We start from the raw sequence: 27,211 nt of genomic DNA on the forward strand, positions 1-27,211 counted from the left end.
AAAGGCTGACCGCACAGGTTTAAGAACTCCTGGCCACACCTGTGCTAAGTGACTGACTGAAACAAAGGCAAGGATGCAGCCAGAGGAGAGGACATCAACCATTCTGTTGGAAGACGAATGCAGATGCGGTTTCCAGCCATGGTCCCTGGAGGGGGGTGTTTCTCCTGGGCCAGGTTTGTGTGGTCGCCGGGAGGCTTCCCGTGAGGGTGGGGTACTGTTGTATGGCTGGGGGGCCTGGCTGCCTATTTGTTTCTGTCTTTTGTTTTTCCTTCCAGGTGGCTTGCATTTGGGACTCCGGACCGTTAGCGCTGCTGGGAGCGCACCACGCCAGACCGCACTTTCTTTTGTTATTTTTTGTATCACTGTTATGTATGAAATTCAGTTAGCCTTTGTACCGTGCTCTGCTTATTTCATACTGGGTCCTTCAAACGCTGGTCGGTTCTCCGAGCTGCGTCCGACACATAACAATTTATTTATTTATTTTGCCAAAGGGTCCACCTCTGCACATGACATGACAGATAGCATCTCCATCTAACTTTTGGAGTGAGAGCGGGGCAGAAAAAAAAGCTCTGCATGTGATTGTTGCTAAGGGCCCCTTCACACATAGTGCAAAGTTTGGACGAAGTGCACACTTGGTACTGGTGCTTGTATTGCTTGCTTGATAAATGCGGTGTTTTTATATGGTGTGTGATTTAAAATTTTTTTGCAATACTTCCTTGTCCTTCCTGATATGAGGCAGATTCCCACAGCTTTCAAAGAACAGCTCCGTAGCTCAGTGGTACATTCTCTGACTGGCAATCGGAGCTTTTGGAAGGCGCGAGTTCGCGTCCAATGGGTCGTATGTTTGTTTTTGTTTTTTTTCTTTTCCCCCCCCACATAAGTGGTGCGATGTGGTCCCACAGGTACCGGCTGGTTTTTTATATATTTCCCCCACATAAGCAACACGATGTGCCGCAGCTGGCACTGTGTGTTGCTGCAAGAAAAACACCGGCGCGTGCAAAACTCTCACACCGGGTTCATGCATGCCTGCCCGTCGGCGTGATGTTTCATGGTATGCTAATTTCGAACTGTTTCGCGGTTTCACCGTTTTCGTTCAGATGCCATGCAAATTTCGCACTATGTGTGAAGGGGCCATAAGTAAAGCACAGCTTGCGTTTGGAACACGTTTTTGGTGGTCAAGGCACAAACACTTTCTTGTAGATGCGAATATGAATGTGCAACCTCTGCGCCTACCCATACCTAATTTTTAGACCAATATGCAGACATGAATGCAAATGGTATCTTGATGTAAAAGATGGGGGTGATGTATTTAGAAATGACATCTGTGTTAAATAGAAAATACAAACACCACTTGTTGTGTTGGGCTGTACACCACTTTGTGCCAGGTGGAAGATAGTCATCTCTCTGGTATGTCATCTCCTTGTTGATTCTGGGTGATTGAAACATTGCTGTACTGCCCTCTATTGGCAGGATGATGAGTCCTATGAGCAGAGCAGTGATGTTCGTGCCCAGCTTAAGTTTTTTGAGCATCTGGATCAGTTGGAGAAACAACGGAAGGAAGAACAGGAGCGAGAGATCCTCTTAAAAGCTGCTAAGGTATAGTGTCACTGACATAAATTACATTTTAATAACTTGGTTAAAATCCAATTTTGAGGTTTCCTGGACCTGAATTGTAAAATTTTGATGAATTTTTATTTAAAAGTAAAATCTAACAGCCTACCTGTTGGGTAAGGGTAAATTTAGGAGCATGAGCTGGTGCTGCTTTGCAACATCCACCTCAGCATAGAACAGCACCAGGTCCTGGTTGGCAACCACCCAGGCAGGGTATGATTCATCTCCACTTCTGGAGATGAATCATACCAAGTGATAGGTGTATCGCTCAACATATTTAACAGTTTCACTACATATGCATACACTTTTGGTGGTTGAGTCTAGGAAGTCATTGAAGGCCTAAATCTTATGTTATTGATCCAGGACAAATGCAAACTCAGAAATTCTGACTTCTCATTCAACTTCTGAAGTGTTAACAATCAGGACATCCATTGATTCCACAAAGATCACAGCATGGTTCACAAAGTCCAAGTCACTGAACCTTTCACTATCAACATTTGCTAGATGCCACCAAGTTACCGACCATTCAGTCCATGTAAGCATTGAACAAAGTAGGAATTTGAACACATCCCTGAAGAATGAAAGAATTCCATTTCAGAGACAGGGCCCTTAGTGACCTCCAGAGTCTCCCCCCCCCCCCCCCCCCCAACAAAGACAATCCAAACTGCTTTCCACTCCCCCTTCATAATGTATGCTGTCCTCCAATATGCCATGAAGTGCAAAAATAACAGACTGTCTTCTGGTTTTGCAAGGTGATTTACTGTAGCTGGAGTGCCAGTTCCAACTGTTTTTGTTTTTTTGTTTTTTTTGTTTTGTTTTGTTTTGGGTTTTTTTTTTTGGAGGTGAGGGGTTGGCAGAGGGTTGGGGTTGTTGGTCTCCTGTCGGTGCCTTCTTCAGGAGGTGAAATGTATGCTTAATTGGGTTATGATCCGGTGTTTGACGTTGCCAGTCTAGAACCTTCCAGTCCTCACAAAGACATCCTTAAGTTGGCTGTGCTTTGGGTCACTGTCTTGCTGCATGACTGATTTAATATGGATGGATTTATTTATAAAGTGACAGACAAAATGATCCTATGTTGTTGTTGTTGTCGTCCATTAGGCTGCTCCCGTTTTTTGTTCGGGGTCACCACAGCAGATATAGCCAGATCCGCACTGGTATTTGGCACAAATTTTATGCCAGATGCCCTTCCTGATGCAACTCCAGTGTTACCTGGAGAAACACACACAGCCGCTGGTGTTCCAAGACAAAATGATCCTATAAATGTATGAATTCATTGAGATTATACTTACATTTTTAAAAATCATGTTTGCTTTACAGTCATCTTTAAAACTATTTAGTAGTATTGTTGTAAGTGTTGGCAGTTTGAAATGACTGAAATGTTAATTTAGTAATTTGGACCAAAGGGAACTGCTGAGGAATTTAAACTTTAAAAGTTATACTGGTGTTGAGCTGATACACAGGCTTGATGCCAGGACTGATTGGGCATTTCCTGCTAGTTCTCCATAAACATCATTAAGTCTGATGAATTTCTTATCCTGTTTGTTTGCGACCCTTTAAATGCATGTGCTACTGACAACGTTCTGATCAAATAAGCCACTGCATCATGGGTGTTACCTACCAAAACTCATAAAGCTTCCTGTATCCACACTGACTGACATCTTCAACAAATTTTGCATGACACAGTTTACAACACTGAACAACTTACAATATATATAAAACATATTGTTACAAAAAGCCACGAGACAGTAAATCCCTGCTTTTCTCTTCTTTACAGAATGACTTAAATTTTGAAGTCATCTACTACAACCCCAATTCCAGTGAAGTTGGGACGTTGTGTAAAATGTAAATAAAAACAGAATACAATGATTTGCAAATCCTCTTCAACCTATATTCAATTGAATACACCACAAAGACAAGATATTTAATGTTCAAACTGATAAACGTTATTGTTTTGGTGCAAATATTTGCTCATTTTGAAATGGATGCCTGCAAAACATTTCAAAAAAGTTTGGATGGTGCAACAAAAGACTGGGAAAGTTGATGAATGCTCAAAGAACACCTAATTTGAAACACGTGAGTGTCATGATTGGTACAACCCCTGGCAAAAATTATGGAATCACCGGCCTCGGAGGATGTTCATTCAGTTGTTTAATTTTGTAGAAAAAAGCAGATCACAGACATGACACAAAACTAAAGTAATTTCAAATGGCAACTTTCTGGCTTTAAGAAACACTATAAGAAATCAGGAAAAAAAATTGTGGCAGTCAGTAACGGTTACTTTTTTAGACCAAGCAGAGGGAAAAAAATATGGAATCACTCAATTCTGAGGAAAAAATTATGGAATCATGAAAAACAAAAGAACGCTCCAACACATCTCTAGTATTTTGTTGTACCACCTCTGGCTTTTATAACAGCTTGCAGTCTCTGAGGCATGGACTTAATGAGTGACAAACAGTACTATTCAGCAATCTGGCTCCAACTTTCTCTGATTGCTGTTGCCAGATCAGCTTTGCAGGTTGGAGCCTTGTCATGGACCATTTTCTTCAACTTCCACCAAAGATTTTCAATTGGATTAATATCTGGACTATTTCCAGGCCATGCCATTGACCCTATGTGTCTTTTTGCAAGGAATGTTTTCACAGTTTTTGCTCTATGGCAAGATGCATTATCATCTTGAAAAATGATTTCATCATCCCCAAACATCCTTCCAATTGAAGGGATAAGAAAAGTGTCCAAAATATCAACGTAAACTTGTGCATTTATTGATGATGTAATGACAGCCATCTCTCCAGTGCCTTTAACTGAACCATCCCTTAGTTATGCTGCTATAGACTTAGACTGCTGGGGGGTTCCCATGATGCACTGAGTGTTTCTTTCTCTTTTTGCTCTCTATGCACCACTCTGCATTTAATCATTAGTGATCGATCTCTGCTCCCCTCCACAGCATGTCTTTTTCTTGATTCTCTCCCCTCAGCCCCAACCAGTCCCAGCAGAAGACTGCCCCTCCCTGAGCCTGGTTCTGCTGGAGGTTTCTTCCTGTTAAAAGGGAGTTTTCCTTCCCACTGTCGCCAAGTGCTTGCTCACAGGGAGTCGTTTTGACTGTTGGGGTTTTTACGTAATTATTGTATGGCCTTGCCTTACAATATAAAGTGCCTTGGGGCAACTGTTTGTTGTGATTTGGCGCTATATAAATAAAATTGATTGAATTGATTGATTGAACTGACATGCAGCCCCATATCATCAATGACTGTGGAAATGTACATGTTTATAACATGTTACATGTTAAATTTACATGTCATCTTTATAAATCTCATTGGAACGGCACCAAACAAAAGTTCCAGCATCATCAGCTTGCCCAATGCAGATTTGAGATTCATCACTGAATATGACTTTCATCCAGTCATCCACAATCCGCGATTGCTTTTCGTTAGCCCATTGTAACCTTGTTTTTTTTTCAGTTTAAGTGTTAATGATGGCTTTCGTTTAGCTTTTCTGTATGTAAATCCCATTTCCTTTAGGCGGTTTCTTACAGTTCGGTCAGACGTTGACTCCAGTTTCCTCCCATTCGTTCCTCATTTGTTTTGTTGTGCATTTTCGATTTTTGAGACATATTGCTTTAAGTTTTCTGTCTTGACACTTTGATGTCTTCCTTTGTCTACCAGTATGTTTGCCTTTAACAACCTTCCCATGTTGTTTGTATTTGGTCCAGAGTTTAGACGCAGCTGACTGTGAACAACCAACATCTTTTGCAACATTGTGTGATGATTTACCCTCTTTTAAGAATTTGATAATCCTCTCCTTTGTTTCAATTGACATCTCTCGTGTTGGAGCTATGATTCATGTCAGTCCACTTGGTGCAACAGCTCTCCAAGGTGTGATCACTCTTTTTTAGATGCAGACTTAACGAGCAGATCTGATTTGATGCAGGTGTTAGTTTTGGGGATGAAAATTTACAGGGTGATTCCATAATTTTTTCCTCAGAATTGAGTGAGTTCATATTTTTTTCCCTCTGCTTGGTCTAAAAAAGTAACCGTTACTGACTGCCACAATTTTTTTTCCTGATTTCTTATAGTATTTCTTAAAGCCAGAAAGTTTCCATTTGAAATGACTTTAGTTTTGTGTCTTGTCTATGATCCGCTTTTTTTCTACAAAATTAAACAACTGAATGAACATCCTCAGAGGCCGGTGATTCCATAATTATTGCCAGGGGTTGTATAAAAGGAGCATCCCCAAAAGTCTCAGCCATTCACAAGCAAAGATGGGGCGAGGATCACCACTTTGTAAACAACTGCATGAAAAAATAATCCAACAGTTTAAGAACAGTGCTGTGAAAGTGTTTGCCCCCTTGATCCTTTACATGTTAGATTTTTATTAGGACATCAAAAAGCAAAACAAAAATTCAGGCCTTGTATATTAGAATATTCAAAATCATGCTCTTTAAACTCAGAGTGAAAGTAAATCTCTACAGTTCGATATAAATTAATTAAAAATCTAAAAGCCAAAATGATGGTGTGAATAAGTAAGTGCCCCCTTTAGTATAGCACATGTAAATCATCACTTTTATATACAGTTTTCTTCGGACAAGTCAGAGGATGGATATGTGAATATTCCCAAGACACTGACTATGTCTTGGACATATTTACATGAATTATGAAGAACTACAAACAGTATAGCACTCTATGGTAAATCAGTGTGGAGTAAATAGTTCTCAAAAACTGAGTGACTGTATAAGAAGGTGAAGAGTGAGGAAAGTCACCAAGACACCAGGACGACCCTGAAGAAGTTAGCGATTTCCGTGGCAGTGATTGAAGATTGCGTGATGAACAACTGAAGTCGTACATCAAGCAAGAATGGGAAAGAATTCCACCTACAAAGCGTCAACAATTAGTGCCCTCAGTTGCCAAACACGTATTGAGTGTTGTTAGAAGGAAAGGTGATGTAACACAGTGGTAAACATACCACTGTCCCAACTTTTTTGAAACCTCTTGCAGGCATCTATAAATGAGCAAATATTTGCATAAAAACAATAAAGTTTATCAGTTTGATTAAATATCTTGTCTTTGTGGTGTATTCAATTGAATATAGGTTGAAGAGGATTTGTAAATCATTGTATTCTGTTTATCTTGGTGTTTTTGTCAAGATGGTGCCGTTGTATGTGGCCTGCCGTCGCCACTCGCTTCTTTTGTTGTCGTTTTTATTGTTTTTGCACTTTGTTGCATGGAATGTGTCACCGCTCCTGGTGTATGATCGCTAGACTCTTATCAGCGTTCGGGCTTCGCTGGAGAATTTCGCTGTTCCTGGCTCGGACGGACGACCAGGGATACGGCTGCCCCCGCTGCCTGTCTTAGCGTCCGTACCAGACTTTCTACGCCGGCCGCTTGGCGTGTTGCCTCGGCGTCTGCGCCACAGAGGACGTGGGAAGAGAGGAGGAGTCCGTGTTCGGCTCAGAGTGTGCCTGGCTGTTTCCTGCAAACATGCTCCATGACAATTCATAGCCGGATTCTTCACACCATATGACGGCTACGACGTGCGGCCTTCCCTGACTTTTCGCTATCGGTGGCTCCGGCCGGTTGTGCGGGGTGTCGGGTCTCCACTTCCACGTCGCCGTCCTGTGAGGAGCTGCAGTCGTGGCTGCGTGCAGGAGAACCTGCTCCCGCTCAGTCGTGTCTCCCAGCAGACTGACGTGCGCTCAGTCCGTGTGGCGCTCGTCAACACAAGGTCACTCACAAGTTAGACTTTCATTTTGAATTACTTTTTCTCCAGTCGTGCTCAGGATTTTCTCCTGTTTACGGAGACCTGGCTGAAACCAGGTGAAAATAGCGCCTTTTCTGAGCTCCTCCCCCCCGGCTGCTCATTTTTCAGCTTCCCACGAGCATCAGGTCGAGGTGGGGGTGTGGCCACGGTTTTTAAAGACAGCTTTAAATGCCGATTTTTATCTTCTAATGCCTACTCCACTTTTGAACTTCAGTTGTTTGTGATGGAGTTCGACTGTCCTGTGCTCTGTGCTGTTGTTTATCGTCCACCAAAATTTAATAAGGATTTTATTCAGGAGTTTTCTGAGTTTCTGGCAGATTTTATCCCAAAATATGATAAATTTTTGGTCTGTGGTGATTTTAATATTCATATCTGTTGTCCTTCTAATCAGCTGGCTGATGATTTTAAAAGCCTCCTGAACTCTTTTGGTCTAACACAAGTTGTGGATGGACCAACACATAATCTTGGACACACCTTGGACCTGGTTATTTCTTTTGGGCTCTCAGTTTCACTTAAGGACATATCAGACATTGCTATTTCAGATCACTTTCCTGTTATTTTTGAATTTATTGCTCCTCCATCTGCTAGTAAGCCACTTGTTCCTGTCTCTCGCCGCCGTTTGGATATCTCCTCGACAGCGGGAGACTTTGCTGCTGCCTTCATGGACTCTCAGTTTTATGCCATGAATGGACCGGTTTCTCCATTACTCCCAGATAACATCCTCTCTTCTTTCCACTCTACATGCACAGTAATTTTGGACTCTATTGCACCGATGCTCTGCAAATCCAGGAAATCAAAATCCGACCCCTGGTTAAATGCCACAACCCGTGCCCTCAGGCAACGCTGCAGACAGGCAGAGAGAAAATGGAAAAAGGACAAACTACAGGTGTCTCTGGGTTTTCTGAGGGACAGTCTAACTGACTATCAGAAGGCTGTGAAGGAGGCAAAAGCACAATATCTGTCTCATATTATTTCGAGCAGTTTTCATCATCCCAGTGTGTTATTTCAGACTATAAACTCAGTTGTAAATCCACACACCTCTGTTTTGATGGACGCTACAACCACAACCTGTGAGGAGTTTCTTCAGTTTTTTATTGATAAGGTTTCATCAGTCAGACAGAACGCTGATCAGAACTGTAATGTTGAGTTGTCTGCTCCTCGTGCACATTCTGCTGTTCTTGAACAGTTTGAGCCCATTTCTTTTGCATCTCTCGCTGATGTTGTAAAACACATAAAACCTACAAGTTGTCCTTTTGATGTTGTTCCAGCTAAGGTGGTGAAGGAGGTTTTTAATACTGTTGGGGCGGGTCTCCTAACTTTTGTCAATGCTTTTCTTAGATCAGGGTCTGTTCCAGATGCTTTTAAACATGCTGTGGTTCGACCTCTTCTTAAAAAACCTCACCTGGACTCATCAGTTTTATCCAATTTTAGACCTGTGTCTCATCTGCCATTTCTATCTAAGTTTTTAGAAAAGGTTGTCTTTTTACAATTACATTCATTTTTAGATGACAATCTCATCCTTGAAAAATTCCAATCTGGGTTTAGATCGCGACACAGCACTGAGTCAGCACTTTCAAAAGTTCATAATGACATCACTTTGTCGGTGGATGCAGGGAATCCTGCTGTGCTGGTTCTGTTGGACCTCACAGCAGCCTTTGATACTGTGGATCACACAGTACTTGTTTCCCGGTTGGAACATTTTATTCATTGTTATGCAGATGATCTGCAAATCTATCTGCCTGTGAGGACTAATGGGAGTGATGCTTTGTCATCATTATTTAATTGTATTCGTGATGTAAAGCAGTGGCTGTCCCAAAACTTCCTTTACCTGAATGATGGTAAAACTGAGATCATGGTGTTTGAGCACACTGGCATACCAAATGTGGTAACACCAAATTTTGGTGCTTTGGCTAACTATGTAAAACCAGCTGTCAAGAATTTGGGAGTGATATTTGACAGCTGTTTGAGGTTCGATCAGCAGATAAATTCTGTTGTCAAAGCTAGTTTTTTCCAACTTCGCCTTTTGGCTAAAATAAAGCACTTTCTCAGTAGACATTATCTTGAGACAGCCATTCATGCTTTCATCAGCTCCAGACTTGATTATTGTAATACACTTTATTCGGGCATTAATCAGTCGTCTCTTGCACGTCTCCAGTTGGTGCAGAATGCTGCTGCTCGTCTTTTAACAAACACTTTTAGACATGAGCATATTACACCCGTCCTGTACTCACTCCACTGGCTTCCAGTTCGTTTTAGAATTGATTTTAAAATTTTAATGTTTGTTTTTAAAGCTATTTATGGCCTTGCACCTCCCTACTTGTCTGAAATTTTAACTTTGCGCACCTACAGTAGGACATTAAGGGCGTCTGGCCAGCTTTACTTAGATGTTCCTAGGTCAAGATATAAACACTGGGGTGATCATGCTTTCGCAGTAGCTGGCCCCAGACTGTGGAATGAGCTACCTCTTGAGTTATGTACTATTCCTGACTTAGCACTTTTTAAATCTAAGTTAAAGACTTATTTATTTAAACTGGCTTTTAACACTTAGTGGGGAGGTGACATGTTCTGTTATTTTTATGTTCTTTTTTATGTGTTGTTTTAAAATTTTATTTTATATGTGTTTTATTTTTGTAAATTGTGTTTTTAATGTTAAGCACTTTGGACACCAGTCGGTGCTGTAAAGCGCTTTATAAATAAATGTTGATTGATTGATTGATTTACATTTTTCGCAATGTCCCAAATTCATTGGAATTGGGGTTGTACATAGCAGGTGCCTTTCAGACAGTTGTAGGTTTTATAAAGAGTTTTTGTGCCTGGCCCAAGTAATACTGTCTCTAGGATCCACATTCACTGACATTGTGACATAATTAATATCCAAATCAGGTTACTGTTGCCATGGTGAATGTGTCTAGTTTGGGCCCAAGGGCCTCAGAGATATAGTAGGTTGGATGTTCTAAATTGTATCCCCTGCTGATACTTTAGGTGGAGGATGCCTAATACGCAATATGTTTCTCTGCACTGCTTTGCCATAAATCTGTGACCCTTTGATTCAAAAACTGTTGTGTGCACAGTCTGTCCAGTCACCACCACCAAAGCTTGTAACTCCTTCAGGGTTGTCAAGTGTGTCTTGATGGCATCCCTCACTAGTTACCTTCCTGCATTGTCACAGTCTTCAGTAGACTGATTGAACATAAACTGTGCCACAATGTGAAACTGAACTCCAATGGATACAGCCCATGTGGAAAGTATCCACAGCGCTTCACTTTTTCACCATTATGTTACAGCCTTATTCCAAAATGGAATAAGGATATCTCTAATAATTTCTGACAGTTTATTATTTTGTAAGCTGCATTTTGTCCTGATTTTATTTAGCAGTCTTCAGAGACATTAATTTGTTACTTTGGTCTTTGCAGTCTCGAGCTCGTCAAGAAGACCCAGAGCAGCTACGTCTGAAACAGAAGGCGAAAGAGGTAGGATCTGAGACACAATGAACAATGGACAGGTGTGTTGTTGGATGCTTAATTAAGTTGTGTTTTGATTTTTTTTTCCCCAGATGCAGCAACAGGAGCTGGCTCAGATGAGACAGAGGGAGGCCAACCTGACTGCTCTGGCAGCCATCGGACCCAGAAAGAAGAGGAAGATTGTAGATTCTCCCTCCTCTGCTGCAGCAGAGGTAACTTTGACTTTTTCTTTGTATGCTGTTGTTTTATAATATATACAGTTATAGTCTTTATATTCATAAATGTAAATAGACTGCATTTAAAGGAAAAGAAAACCCATTGATAAAATACAGCTGGGAGGATAGACTGTGCTAAACTAAGGATTGATGCGTATCAATGAAAATAAGGAGCTCTTACAGCTGAAATATCAGCCTCTGAAAGTCAACATTTAAGCAAAATTGGACAATTTCATTAATGCTGCCATTGACACAATTTTAACCAATCAGAAAAAATCCCCTGGATCGCTTGCAGCACTACTGTTATGTAGCATGAGCACAGAAAGCTACACATGGCGAACACGCGCTGATGTAAAAGTCCCCCCCCGCCTCTCTCTCTCTCTCTCTCTCTCTCTCTCTCTGTGTCTCTGTCTCATCATTTTCCTGCTGAGCAAACACGAAGCCTTTCAACTGTAAAATAAACTAAATTTCTAAATGTATCATCAGGGGAGCTGACGGGAGTAACTCTGGATAAACACTGAAGGATTTTTCTGTGTAGGCTCTCAGTTGTCCAGGTGGTTTCCATAGTAGAGAAGCTTGAATCTTCGACTGGACTGGGTTGTTTGACGCGAGGACGTTTCGCTTCAAATCGCAGAAACTTCCTCAGCTAAAATTCTTGCTCTGGTAGTCTGACTTCTGTCTTGACTCTTGTAGAGAAGAATAAACAGAAGCTTTTGTTCCAGTTTTTGTTCCAGCTTTTGTTGGCTTCTGTTTATTCTTCTCTACAAGAGTCAAGACAGAAGTCAGACTACCAGAGCAAGAATTTTAGCTGAGGAAGCTTCTGCAATTTGAAGCAAAACGTCCTCGCGTCAAACAACCCAGTCCACTCGAAGATTCAAGCTTCTCTACTGAAGTATTTTGGTGGTTTTCCCGTTCAGCGGAGAGAAAGTGAATCTCTGTTCGGCTGTCCTCGTCAACTGTGCCCTGAGATGCTGTTACAGCATTTCACAGCCTCGGGACGTTGAAGAGGCTGATTCAGTAACAATTCAGTTCATTTTTTGGAAAATCCGTCCTCTGCGGCACACACCATTTGAACCCGAGAGCTGGGTGGAAATTTGCTGTTACTGGTGGATTAAAACTCATCTCTGGTCCTGTGAGCGGAAGAAACAGCTCGGCTTCAGCGCAGAAACCTTCCACTCCCCCTCCTCTCCTCCTTTTTAGCAGTAAACAGCAGAGAGCAGACAGATAGCAGGCAGCACGAGAGAGGTTTCATAGATGTGGTTTCTCTCCAGTATCAGAAAGTCGAAGAGCAACACTGGCAGAGTTGTGAACCTCTTGGCCCATGTGACGTCACACATCGCTGTTATAGCAGCCGGCATGGCTGCCTGTTGGTGGCTTTAGACCAGCCATACAAAAACACTCTCAACTTTAACATAAATGATCACACATGCCTACAGCTTTTCATATGGGCTCTCAATATCATAATCTACCAACCCAGTCGTAAATTATCAGTGGATTTTCTTTTCCTTTTAAATAGTGCTTTTCCATCTAATGTATATCAAATGAAATCAAATCAATTTTATTTATATAGCACCAAATCACAACAAACATTTGCCCCAAGGCGCTTTATACTCGTATTATAAGGCAAAAGCCATACAATAATTACAGAAAAACCCCAACGGTCAAAACGACCCCCTATGAGCAAGCACTTGGCGACAGTGGGAAGGAAAAACTCCCTTTTAACAGGAAGAAACCTCCAGCAGAACCAGGCTCAGGGAGGGGCAGTCTTCTGCTGGGACTGGTTGGGGCTGAGGGGAGAGAATCAGGAAAAAGACATGCTGTGGAAGAGTGCAGAGATCAATCACCAATGATTAAAAGCAGAGTGGTGCATACAGAGCAAAAAGAGGTGAATAAAAAGAAACACTGGGTGCATCATGGGAACCCCCCAGCAGTCTAAGTCTATAGCAGCATAACTAAGGGATGGTTCAGGGTCACCTGATCCAGCCCTAACTATAAGCTTTTTCAAAAAGGAAAGTTTTAAGATTAATCTTAAAAGTAGAGAGGGTGTCTGTCTCCCTAATCCGAATTGGGAGCTGGTTCCACAGGAGAGGAACCTGAAAGCTGAAGGCTCTGCCTCCCATTCTACTCTTACAAACCCTAGGAACTACAAGTAAGCCTGCAGTCTGAGAGCGAAGCGCTCTATTGGGGTGATATGGTACTAAGAGGTCCCTAAGATGAGATGGGACCTGATTATTCAAAACCTTATAAGTAAGAAGAAGAATTTTAAATTCTATTCTGGAATTAACAGGGAGCCAATGAAGAGAGGCCAATATGGGTGAAATATGCTCTCTCCTTCCAGTCCCTGTCAGTACTCTAGCTGCAGCATTTTGAATTAATTGAAGGCTTTTCAGGGAACTTTTAGGACAACTTGATAATAATGAATTACAGTAGTCCAGCCTAGAAGAAATAAATGCATGAATTAGCTTTTCAGCATCACTCTGAGACAAGACCTTTCTAATTTTAGAGATATTGCGCAAATGCAAAAAAGCAGTCCTACATATTTGCTTAATATGCGCATTGAAGGACATATTCTGATCAAAAATGACTCCAAGATTTCTCACAGTATTACTGGAGGTCAGGGTAATGCCATCCAGAGTAAGGATCTGGTTAGACACCATGTTTCTAAGATTAAAGTACAATAACTTCAGTTTTATCTGAATTTAAAAGCAGGAAATTAGAGGTCATCCATGTCTTTATGTCTGAAAGACATTCCTGCAGTTTAACTAATTGATGAGTGTCCTCTGGCTTCATGGATAGATAAAGCTGGGTATCATCTGCGTAACAATGAAAATTTAAGCAATGCTTTCTAATAACACTGACTAAGGGAAGCATGTATAAAGTGAATAAAATTGGTCCTAGCACAGAACCTTGTGGAACTCCTTAATTGCTTAATGCTTAAAGAGCTTTACAATGATGTCTCAAATGCACACGCACACTTCAGTCATGTACTGAACTGCAGGTCAGGAGCATTTTGGGGATTAAGGACCTGACCCAAGGGATTTTCCTGCTTGACAGTTTGTCTGTTCTTGAGCCCATTGCTTTGACCTTACTCTGCCCTTGTCCAGTTCCCTTTATTTACAAACACATTATTGACCTGTTTTTGCTTTTCCCTGTCAAACGTGCACACGTCACAGTGTCTCTATAAAAATTATTGTGCTATACACTGACATGTAGTGTGCTGCACAAACAGAATTGAGATCCATGCGGCTAACAGAACATGACAGCATTATGAACTATAATGGAGAAAAGGTCTGACGTGTCAAAGGTGTATTTTTCAGCAGACCACAAGAAATACTTGTTAGATACTGTAACAGCATCTTACAATAAGACTGAATTAAGTAGAGCACACTCTATTTAGAACGCAGCCTTCCTGTGTCTCAAAAAACACTACCTTTTCCAAAGTTAAACACATCTGATGAACTGAATTATTTTTTTTCTGATATTTTCCTTGGTTTTGTGGAAATTGTATCATTATATCCTGCATACAAATCAACAGGCTTCATGGCAGAATAGCATCAGATTAGAGTTGGCAAGCTTCTTTAGTGGTATTAAATAGTACAGTCAACTGGATTTATGCCAAGCTGCCAGTGACAGCCCGCACTATCCAGGCTCAGCTCTCTCTGTGTTTCAGATACCCACAGAAGATAATATAATGAAGCCTCTCATTAGTTCTGACAGCACTGTAGCTGTACACGATGTCTGCTGACACTTCCTATTCACATTTAATCAAATAACCACTCGCGTTCAATCAGAGCAGTAAGGTGGTATTGTTCTTATTGTTTAGCTCTACCCACTACATGTTGATGTTACTGTGTTTTGATTTTTGTTTTTTGTATTGGAACTAAGATGATTTTGTTTCCAGTTTTTTTGGTGCCACACTCACTGACTGGTATCACAATGGTGTCAGAGAGGATTCAGCTCTGTTAACACTGTTTTTGTGGAAAACATGTCAGCTTGTAATGATAATTGGGTCTATTTACTTCACATATTTTCAATAGAGATACAGCGATCAAAATAGCAAATAATGAAGGAATTTTGTAATTTTCCTTCATTCATTTTGTTAGTTTGACCAAGTTTGACCAATATGTGTTAAGCTGTACATCTACAGTACCACTGGAAGTTAAACTGGAGTCGCACTTTGTTGACATGCTCTATTTGAAGCTGTTGTTAATGGCTCGGTCACACGGCATACAACGATTCCTGAATGAAGGGAAAAGGTAAAAAAGTCACAAATCGTTGAGAAAAGGTGGCCGAACGTGTTTTTATCACCGAATAGCCTGCAAACAAAATGAAACCAAAGCTAACGCTGATCTCGACGCTTTATACGAAATGTGCCTGGAGCCACAGCTGGAGCAGTGTGTGTCTGCATCTTGGCGTTCCAGGACTCGGCGCTGGGACCGAGCTCATAGCGCCTGAGTCCTGGAGAAGCTGCGAACAGAAGCTGTGGAGATCTTTGTGCACGTCGGTGGACCCACCTGCTCTGGTTCCTAGTCCGGAACAAAAGAGGGATCATCTCCTCATCATTAGAACACTCACTGTCTGATGACATGCCGTCTAATTAAAAAAAAAAAAACTCTGGTGTGCCGTGGTGGCTGCTGTATCACTATATTATGTTACTAAGCCATATACACTCAACAAAAATATAAACGCAACACTTTTGGTTTTGCTCCCATTTTGTATGAGATGAACTCAAAGATCTAAAACTTTTTCCACATACACAATATCACCATTTCCCTCAAATATTGTTCCAAACCAGTCTAAATCTGTGATAGTGAACACTTCTCCTTTTGCTGAGCTAATCCATCCCACCTCACAGGTGTGCCATACCAAGATGCTGATTAGACACCATGATTAGTGCACAGGTGTGCCTTAGACTGTCCACAATAAAAGGCCACTCTGAAAGGTGCAGTTTTGTTTTATTGGGGGGGGATACCAGTCAGTATCTGGTGTGACCACTATTTGCCTCATGCAGTGTAACACATCTCCTTCGCATAGAGTTGATCAGGTTGCCAATTGTGGCCTGCGGAATGTTGGTCCAGTCCTCTTCAATGGCTGTGCAAAGTTGCTGGATATTGGCAGGAACTGGTACACGCTGTCGTATACGCCGGTCCAGAGCATCCCAAACATGCTCATTGGGTGACATGTCCGGCGAGTATGCCGGCCATGCAAGAACTGGGACATTTTCAGCTTCCAAGAATTGTGTACAGATCCTTGCAACATGGGGCCGTGCATTATCCTGCTGCAACATGAGGTGATGTTCTTGGATGTATGGCACAACAATGGGCCTCAGGATCTCGTCACGGTGTCTCTGTGCATTCAGAATGCCATCAATAAAATGCACCTGTGTTCTTCGTCCATAACAGACGCCTGCCCATACCATAACCCCACCGCCACCATGGGCCACTCGATCCACAACATTGACATCAGAAAACCGCTCACCCACACAACACCACACACGCTGTCTGCCATCTGCCCTGGACATTGTGAACCGGGATTCATCCGTGAAGAGAACACCTCTCAACGTGCCAAATGCCAGCGAATGTGAGCATTTGCCCACTCAAGTCAATCAATCAATTCAATTTTTTTTTTTATATACCGCCAAATCACAACAAACAGTTGCCCCAAGGCGCTTTATATTGTAAGGCAAGGCCATACAATAATTATGTAAAATTATTGTATGGCCTTGTCGGTTACGACGACGAACTGGAGTCAGGTCGAGACCCCGATGAGGACGACGAGCATGCAGATGAGCTTCCCTGAGACGGTTTCTGACAGTTTGTGCAGAAATTCTTTGGTTATGCAAACCGATTGTTTCAGCAGCTGTCCGAGTGGCTGGTCTCAGACGATCTTGGAGGTGAACATGCTGGATGTGGAAGTCCTGGGCTGGTGTTACACGTGGTCTGCAGTTGTGAGGCTGGTTGGATGTACTGCCAAATTCTCTGAAACACCTTTGGAGACGGCTTATGGTAGAGAAATGAACATTCAATACACGAGCAACAGCTCTAGTTGACATTCCTGCTGTCAGCATGCCAATTGCACGCTCCCTCAAATCTTGCGACATCTGTGGCATTGTGCTGTGTGATAAAACTGCACCTTTCAGAGTGGCCTTTTATTGTGGGCAGTCTAAGGCACATCTGTGCACTAATCATGGTGTCTAATCAGCATCTTGATATTGCACACCTGTGAGGTGGGATGGATTATCTCAGCAAAGGAGAAGTGCTCACTATCACAGATTTAGACTGGTTTGTGAACAATCTTTGAGGGAAATGATGATATTGTGTATGTGGAAAAAGTTTTAGATCTTTGAGTTCATCTCATACAAAATGGGAGCAAAACCAAAAGTGTTGCGTTCATATTTTTGTTGAGTGTATATTGATTTATAACAGAAAACTGTCAAAAGGGGGAATACATATGTGTAAAGTTGATTGAATATATTATTATTATTATTATTACATTCTTTTTATTGTTTCAAAATTTAAACAGCATACAAGAACAAGAGAACAGTAGAAACAAACATTGGTGCTTTCAAGTACAAAAAACAAAAAGAGACATTAGGGAAAACAAATTCAGACCACATTAAGGCAGACAAATAAATAAATAATGATTACAATACAAATAATCAAAACAACAAAGAAACATCACAATAATAATTAAATCAAAACCAATCAGATTGTAAGGTTAGGGGCTAAACTCTAAAGTGAGCTTTTAAAAAAAATTACAAAAGGTTGCCAGATTTTATTATAAGTTTGGAGAGAGCTGTTCATGGTGTGCCTTAAATGCTCCAGTTTTAAATGAGACATAACATCTTCCAGCAGGAGTTTGTGAGAGGGCGGAGCTGCTTTTTTCCAATTGAGCAGAATCAGGCGTCTTGCGAGTAAAGTTATAAAAGCAATCGCACTAGCCTGCTGGGCTGTCACAGTTACATTCGATGGAGCAACCCCAAACAGAGCCATCATGCAATTCAGACTGATAGGCTTATTACATAAAGAGGAGAATATTCCAAATAGTTCTTGCCAGAAATTCTGAAGTTTAGGACACAACCAAAACATATGACTAAGACTTGCCGGGCCATAGCCACACCGTACACAGGATGAGTCAGAACCTGGATATAATTTGGAGAGTTTACTTGGAGATATGTGTAGTCTGTGTAATATCTTGAACTGTATTAAACTATGTCTGACACAAATCGATGAGGTGTGGATTCTGGTGATTGCCGATTGCCAAGCCTGATGCGTGAATTGTTCACCTAATTCCTCCTCCCATTTGTTCCTCAGATGCTCTGTTGTTGGGGATGCCGCACCTTGAATTTTACTATACAAAATTGACACTAGACCTTTATCACATGGATCCAACTCTAAACATTCATCCAACCAGTTTTTTTGTGGAAGAGTCAAGGAGAAAGTTGTTTTCACAAAACTGCGAATCTGTAAATATCTAAAAAAGTCTCATTGTAATAAGTCAAAGTCCTTTTTCAGCTGTTCAAATGAGGCCAATTCGCCATCCTTAAAAAGATTCTTTACACAGGACAGACCTTTCCTATGCCACAATTGAAAAGATGGGTCAATCAGAGAAGGGGGGAAGTTAATATTAGACTGAATAGGAGTTGCAGCTATGGCGCCTCTAAATCCTACATGAGTACGAAATTGGAACCAAATTCTCAATGAGCCCTTGACTATCAAATTATTTGTCCAGTGATGTTTACTCAGAGGCAGCGAACTACACAATAAAGAGCCAAGTGAAGCTGGGTTACAAGAACGCTTCTACATAGAGACCCAGACTGGAACCTCTATATCTGAAGCGTCTGCAAGCCAGAATAACAGTTTCTGAATGTTCGTGGCCCAATAAAGTAATAAAGAAAATTTGGTAAAGCAAGCCCACCATCGTCTCTCGGTCTTTCTAAAAACTCTCTCCTAATTCGGGATATATTTCTATTCCAAAGAAACCCGGACAAGTATCTATTAAATTCTTTAAAATAAGCTTTGGGAATGAAAACCGCTACAGTCTGGAATAAATAAAGAAGTCTGGGCAGAATTACCATTTTTACTAGGTTGACCCTTCCAACTAACGACAGCGGGAGTTTGGACCATTTATCCATATCCTGTTTAGCTTTATCCAGTGCGCCTGTAAAGTTTTTGGTAAACGACTTGTAGTTGTAAGTAACGCTGAGCCCCAGGTAATTAAAGTGGTTTTTTACACACCTTAACGGGGAAACTCTGGAAATCCAGCTGCTGCGCTTTCTTATTTATTGTAAAAAGGACGCTTTTAGATAAATTCAACTTGTAACCTGACACCTGACCAAATGAACTGAAGATTTTAAGAGCACAGGGAATAGTATTGTACAGGTCTGAAAGAAAGAGGAGGAGATCGTCAGCATACAGAGATAATTTATGAGTTTGTCCTCCTCTTTGTATTCCAACTAGCTGTACATCATCTCTCAGTCGTACTGCCAAAGGTTCGATAGCAATATTGAATAATAAGGGGCTAAGCGGACAACCTTGTCTGGCCCCACGAGATAGAGGGAAAAAACTAGATAAAACCTTGTTTGTGCGTATTGCTGCTTGTGGCAATGCATACAAAATGCTAATCCAGGAGCAAAAAGTAGGGCCGAATCCAAATTTTTTAAGTGTTGCAAACAAAAAGTTATATTCCACTCTATCAAATGCTTTTTGCGCATCTAAAGAAAGTACTATTTCAGGCTCAAAGTCATTACCGACGCAATACCCGACGCAAGTTACTAGATATCTGTCTCCCTGAAATGAACCCTGTTTGGTCTGGGTGTATCAACTTTGGAAGAACTTTGTCAAGTCTGGCAGCCAGTACTTTTGCTAAAATCTTATAGTCGCAATTCAGGAGACTAATTGGGCAGTAAGATTCACACAGCAATGGATCTTTTGCTTTTTTTTTAGCAGTAATGAGATTGTAAAGTTGATTGAATATATCAGAGCAGTAAATTGATCAGTCCGTGTGAATGTGCATTGACTCCCCATGTGCGGTTATTTACACCAGCTGATAACTGAGCTGCCTTCCAGAACAGCTGTCATATAATCATCTGAATCAGCTACCTGTTGCCACATGCACAGAAGGGCTGGATTTTCATTCCTACACTCATCATGTTATATTTAATAAAATATAATAAGCGCAAGCAGGAGCTGCTGCTGCCGCTGATGCTGCATTCAGTACCGTTGGAAATTACACAACTTTTTTGTTGTTTCAAATTCAGCAGTTGCTTGTGGCAAAATAATTTTTGTATCCACACAAAAAATGAATTCTGGCCTATATAAGGTGCCTGAGCCCATTGAAGCTGACCCCCCGCCCAGATAAAAAAAAAAAATCCAAGCAAACGGGCTGAGTTTGCCGTGTAACTTCTGCTGGTACATGAACGTAGTGGCGGCAGCAGCATCGCTCACAAACGGCTTCTGTACTGTATGAAAACATTCAGCTGGTCGAACGAAGTCAAACTAAACGCTAACGTTACAAAAACGAAGTAAACGATAAGAAACTATCAAGAACGACAGCAAAACAAAATACAGACAAATTGAGGTTTTAGGTGGCATTCGTTCAAATTTTAAAGTTTAAAAATCCTGATGAAGCGGCAGCTGCAGAAAGGAAGTTGTGCGAAGGGTAAACAATGCCAAACAAAAATACAGTGTAGATTGTGTTGTATGTGCAGCAAGCGCAATCATCAGTGTGTGTGCAGTTCAAAGATTCACCATTCAGTGCCCTCTTTTAATCTCCTCTGGAAATAAGAAATGCATCCATAATCCCATGAAAGACGTGCCACATTAATCAGAAGAACACATTTTTTTTCAGATGTTAACAGATACATTTTAGCTTTTTAATGTTGCGTATAACTACAGACATTAGTACATTGGAACTCATTACCTCGTACTTGGAATCGGGATGTCAGTCACGGCCAAAAATTGGCAATGAAAAAAAAGACAAAATGGAGAAATGATACATACAAGAAAACTACAGAGCACAATTTCATGAAAAGTGGTATGACTTTGGAATGAAATGAAGAAAAATACACAATGTTAAACATAATAAACCAAAGGTTTTTTTCCATAGTGTCTTGTTGTTTTCTTGTTTGATTATTTTTCATCTCCTTGTTCATGATTTGATGCGGCATAAAGATTTAAGTGGAAAAAACCTATTCTGTCTTGAGTTATTTTCCATTTTCACATTCTTCTTCTTTAGAAAATTGCAGTTCATTTGTGGGAAAAAATGGACCCATGCTGTTCATATACAAGCGAGTCCCCTGAATGAATAAATAAATAAATAATTCAGCCAGCTTTTGAAGTTGATTGGCGCTCCCTCAGGAGATTCCTTTTTGTAATCACCATGCCAAACACAAGACAGCCAGCAATCTGTCAGAACAGCCTTTTGCAGCTCACAATCAGAAATGATATGCTTGTTATTCTAATGAACAAAGCAAAAATGAGTATCTTAGAAGCTTGTGGAAGCATGACTATTTGAAACTGCACTATACTGGAAACCACCGTGTTCCCACCTGACAAACAGTGATAACGTATGATGTTAAAACAGTATTTTAATGTGACATCAAGTTGAGTAGATTGCATCATTTCTTCGTTTTGATGTTCTCAGGGCACCTCTCATGTGTTCACTCCTCTCTGTCACAGGGATCAGGGACCTCCTCTTTGTCCTGTGGGATGGCCTCCTCCAGCACCAGATCCACGCGGCAGCGCATCACACGCGTCAATCTCAGGGACTTGCTCTCCTGTCTGGAGAACGAGAGGTTTACCAGTCGCTCTCACTTCCTCTACAAGGGCTTTCTCAAATAGGCTTGATGTAAGGGAGGGGAAATTGAAGTGTGTGTGGAGAGACAAATCGCTCCCACAGCAAAGGCAGCATGAGAGACTCCTAGTATAAGGAAAGGAGGAGAGCAGTGACTGGGCACACATTTCACGGTTCTCCAGATAAACCAATAATCTGAAATACAGTAGCAGTTGTACTGGACGGCTCTCTGCCTCCCTCCTCAAAAAAAAAAAGCCTGGCTGTTTGTCTTTACTCAAGTTTTGGATTAATAACATTTTATTTAATTTGTTAAAAAAAATACTTTTGAAGAATGTGCAGAAACAAGTTTTATGAGGAAGGGTTTTTGTATGAACAAATAATTATGCACTGTAACGCCGTACAGCTTATTTTATTATTCAGGCCATGAAAATCAGCTTATTAGTTTTAATAGATTGTGATTTTTGTTACTCGGCTGATTTAGTTTGAAGTTCAAACTGTGTAACCTACTGACTTGCCTTCCAAGGGGGGGAAAAAGAAGCCATACAGCGATTAGCTTCAGTGTAACGTGAAGCGTAACCTTCGTGTCTGTCGCACTACTTGATTTCAGAGCTCATATTTATTTACTAAACACAAGCTTAAATTAATGTTTAGTTATTTATTTAATTTCACACAACACCTCAGTAGTTTAGTGTAGCTCAAATTCAAATCATAAAGCACACAGTTAATTGTATGGGGCATGTTCAGAAATCTCACGTGTGTGTGGGGGGGGGGGGGGGGGGGGGTTAAGTGTGTGAAGAGACGTGTTATGTCATTGTCATTTGTTTTGTTAATTGGTTTGAAAATACTTTTAAGCTGTCTTGTGCTAACAAACATTCATCTTCCTGAAATGGATTAATTCTGTAACTGCCCCCATCACAGGATTTTACTGTTCCGTGATGACTGACGGTGTCCCCTGTTCATTTCACTGCCTGCTTATACTTTTTTTTTTTTGGTGTACTACTGAGCAGGCTTTAGCTTTTAGACTGGAGATATTCCTGTACATATGTAAATGTTACAACTAAAGTTTTACACATGGTTTTGTATAGAATTGAGAATTTATCCAATCATCAAATGAAAAAACACATTTTCTTTATTGAAAAGTTTGAATAAATGAGAATTTTACAGTAGCAGAGTTGATATTTGTCCACTAGATGGCAGCATTGTTCCACCAAAAAATATTTGTTTAACGTCATCTTCTACCTGCACAGAGATGATTCCACGTAATCTCCTAACATCTGTAATACACAACGTGTCCCCAGAGTCTAAACAAATCCCATGAGCGGAATGTATAACTCTCATCCCCAAATGATGCAGTCTGCGCTTTGTGGTGGCTTTATGTTGGAGTCCATGATCGTTGTCATCCAAGCACATGGTGCTGTAGCAACAGCTGCCTTAGCAGCTGTTAGCATTCACCACATCCATCGTCAAATAATTAGGTCACTCTACCACCGGGACAGTATCCTGATGTTGCAGTGTTTGGAGCAGCTTTTCTGCATATGCTGACCAAAGAGGAACAATAAGCGTATATTTGCAGCCATCAGTGTTGATGTGCCACTTCACTTTTTTTTTTTTACATAATGAAAGCCCATCTAGGAGCCACTAGGTGGCACTAGCTAATTTTAATACAATCCAGTGCTGTTGTGAGAAGCAGCTGGGCTTTGAGCCGTGAACACAGAACTGGTGTGGCCTTACAGTCACGCACGGCTCCTCTGTCTGTACATGGCGATTGTGATGCAGGTAAGACTTCGCCCCTTGTGGCTCAACCCAATCCAATATTTTTCCTCGTAATCCTCCTTCCACTCCTCAACACCGCTGCTCTTTCAGAGTTAAGTCCACATAAGCTCCCACTTGAGCACCAGAGGCAGAGCAACGACAGGGATGCTGCAGTCGCCTAGCAACGCCTCACACAGTGCACCTGAGGGTGTTGGGTAAACATCCCGAGCCTGCCAGAGGGAAGGAGAGATGTACCATCAGTGTTTCCTTCCGTGACATTTATTAGGGGAGTTGTTAATTTGTTGAATGCGTTGTCGTTTTCACCCTTGGGTCACATTACATAACAAGCCGTATCTAAAGCGCCATTATGTTTGGCACGCTCGTGCTTGGCAGTGATCCACTGTGTGTGCGGCTGCTTTTGTCTGATTCCAAGATGGGGTTTGAGTGCTGTGATGCTGCCGCTCAGCAGGGTGTTCCACCTGCGCCACCCGGACTCTCTAGTCTTTTGACTTTGGTTGTTTGCTCTCACGGAGAGCCGCGGCTTTAATGATGGTTAGAGCGTAACAAATCCTGCTGTCCCCCCTGTCACTCTGACGTGAAATGGAAGCTTATGAATTTCTTTATTATTGTAAGTCCCCTATAGCTAAATGAGAAAGAAGGTTATGATGTTTTTCTCCAACTCAGACGTTGGTTTGCAAACCAGTGAATACAAATTAGGTTTGTAATCTGAACTTATTCAAGCTCTGAGAAAAATGCAACACTAAAAGTCTTAATTAATTTGATCCTGTTCAGTGCCTCCTTGCATTTTGTTGATTAAGCTTTGAGCTCGTGAATAAAACTCCTCAGGGGAGCATGACGATGTGATTCGGATGAAATGATGAAGCACACTTGGATTCAGTTACTGCTCTTTATCATCCATTAGGATGTCCAAAATACACAAGCTTGTAACTGCTTTCATCCTCAAATAAAACAGAATCATTTCCAGCTTCTCCTCAGGGATGAAACTATGAAACACTTCATTAGTTTACACCTCCTCCTCCCTGCTTTGTTATCTGTGTATCTCTGACCTTGTTCCACCAGGTTAATGCTGACTTCAGAACTCTTTTTGTTAGTGGGATGACCACGCCACTATGCGCTGGCGCAGAGATGTTGTAATCATGCTGGTGTTTACAAGCGTTGCTGAAATGGGTTTGTAAGCGCGACGGAACCTTTGAGGTATTGATGTGGGGGTTAATAGCCCGTTGGCCTCTTTAATGGACCCACATCAGGCCAAGCAGCAGGAGAGGCTCATCTCCATTTACAACAACTTCTCCTATGTGAGCCACGGCACAAAGTGCACACAACTGTGGTTCATACATGCAACTGCGTAACATATGTTTGAACACACCCTTTCATGTACGCACAAGATGAAGTGTCAGCTGTAGTTGAGTTGGGGTGGTGGTGGTCTCCCTAAAGATCAGGTCCTATACTAGGGGCCTGGTAGCTGAAGGGTCTTGCACAGTATTTGAGCTCTTCTGAGCTGCACTCCTCTGGACAAAGACCTCATATGTTGCACCTGGAATCTGCAAGAGCCATTTTCTCAATTTGGGGTTTTCAACCTCAGGAGCTCCTCTTACTACTGGGACCACTGTGGCCTTTGGCTTCCACATCTTTTCCAATTCTTCCTTCAGCCCCTGGTACTTCTTGATCTTTTCATGCTCTTTTTTTTCAGATGCTACTGTCACTTGGTGTTATCCATTTCAGTATCTTGTGGTTGGCTTGACAGCACCTGCTTGTCTGTCTGGTATGTGAAGTCCCGCAGCACTTTAGCTTTGCTGTTTTCAACATCCTTTGATGGTGATCTTCACTATAGAGTATATGGCAGAGATGTTCCTGTATGCTGTCCCATATATATGAGCGACATATGTCTGTGGGGGCAACATGTGAGACCAGCAGTTTTACCAGGTCACCCAAAGGGGAATCCCCACTAGTCAAGATAGTCAGTACATAATTCAATCTGGATTTCACCTTGACACGTGCGTGTGTGTGTGTGTACATATATATATATATATATATATATATATATGTGTGTGTGTGTGTGTGTGTATACAGTGAGGAAAATAAGTATTTGAACACCCTGTGATTTTGCAAGTTCTCCCACTTAGAAATTATGGAGGGGTTTGAAATTTTCATCTTAGGTGCATGTCCACCGTGAGAGACATAATCTAAAAAAAAAAATCCGTAAATCACAATGTATAATTCTTTTAAATAATTTATTTGTATGTTACTGCTGCAAATAAGTATTTGAACACCTGTGAAAATCAATGTTAATATTTGGTACAGTAGCCTTTGTCTGCAATTACAGAGGTCAAACGTTTCCTGTAGTATTCACCAGGTCTGCACACACTGCAGCAGGGATTTTGGTCCATTCCTCCACACAGATCTTCTCCAAATCTTTCAGATTTGAAGTTTCAGCTCACTCCAAAGATTTTCTATTGAGTTCAGGCCAGGCCACTCCAGGACCTTGAAATGCTTCTTACGGAGCCCCTCCTTAGTTGTCCTGGCTGTGTGTTTGGGGTCATTGTCATGCTGGAAGACCCAGCCATGACCCATCTTCAGTGCTCTTACTGAGGGAAGGAGGTTGTTTGCCAAAATCTCGCAATACATGACCCCGTCCATCCTCCCTTCAATACGGTGCAGTCGTCCTGTCCCCTTTGCAGAAGAGCACCCCCAGAGTATGATGTTTCCACCCCCAGGCTACACAGTTGGGATGGTTTTCTTGGGGTTGTTCTCATCCTCTAAACATTGTAAGTGGAGTTGATTCCAAAAAGCTCTATTCTGGTCTCATCTGACCACGTGACCTTCTCCCATGCCTCCTCTGGATCATCCAGATGGTCACTGGTGAACTTCAAACGGGCCTGGACATGTGCTGGCTTGAGCAGGGGGACCTTGCTGCCCTGCAGGATTTTAAACCATGACAGCATCATGTGTTACTAATGTAATCTTTGTGACTGTGGTCCCAGCTCTCTTCAGGTCATTGGCCAGGTCCTGTGTAGTTCTGAGCTTTCTCAGAATCATCCTTACCCCACAAACTGAGATCTTGCATGGAATCCTAGACCGAGCAAGATTGACAGTCATCTTGTGTTTCTTCCACTTTCTAATAAATAATTGGTAGAAGACAACAGTTGTCTTCTACCAAGCAGCTTGCCTCTTGTCCTGTAGTCCATCCCAGCCTTGTGCAGGTCTACAGGTGTCCCTGGTGTCCTTAGACAGCTCTTTGGTCTTGCTATGGTGGACAGATTGGAGTGTGATTGATTGAGTGTGTGAACAGGTGTCTTTTATACAGGTAACAAGTTGAAACAGGTGCAATTAATACAGGTAAAGAGTGCAGAATACGAGGGCTTCTTAAAGAAAAATTAACAGGTCTGTGTGAGCCAGAATTCGTGCTGGTTGGTAGGTGTTGAAATACTTATTTGCAGCAGTAACATATACTCAACAAAAATATAAACGCAACACTTTTGGTTTTGCTCCCATTTTGTATGAGATTAACTCAAAGATCTAAAACTTTGTCCACATACACAATATCACCATTTCCCTCAAAGATTGTTCACAAACCAGTCTAAATCTGTGATAGTAAGCACTTCT

General features: G+C 41.5%; 1 protein-coding gene across 2 annotated transcripts in view; it reads left to right on the top strand.

Moving 5' to 3' along the window:
* LOC117507380 (transcription initiation factor TFIID subunit 4-like) overlaps positions 1–22,998 on the top strand; it is a 52,264-nt gene extending 29,266 nt beyond the window's left edge. For both annotated transcript variants that reach the window (XM_034167230.1, XM_034167229.1), the window contains exons 12-15: positions 1,471–1,596; positions 10,779–10,835; positions 10,919–11,038; positions 21,721–22,998. In XM_034167230.1, the coding sequence (XP_034023121.1) occupies positions 1,471–1,596; positions 10,779–10,835; positions 10,919–11,038; positions 21,721–21,882 (465 nt within the window). In that variant the 3' untranslated portion in view covers positions 21,883–22,998. The remainder of the gene's footprint in view (positions 1–1,470; positions 1,597–10,778; positions 10,836–10,918; positions 11,039–21,720) is intronic.
* The last annotated feature ends 4,213 nt before the right edge of the window (positions 22,999–27,211 follow it).

This window comes from Thalassophryne amazonica, chromosome 3, assembly GCF_902500255.1.
Source record: "Thalassophryne amazonica chromosome 3, fThaAma1.1, whole genome shotgun sequence".
NCBI classification, from domain to species: domain Eukaryota; kingdom Metazoa; phylum Chordata; class Actinopteri; order Batrachoidiformes; family Batrachoididae; genus Thalassophryne; species Thalassophryne amazonica.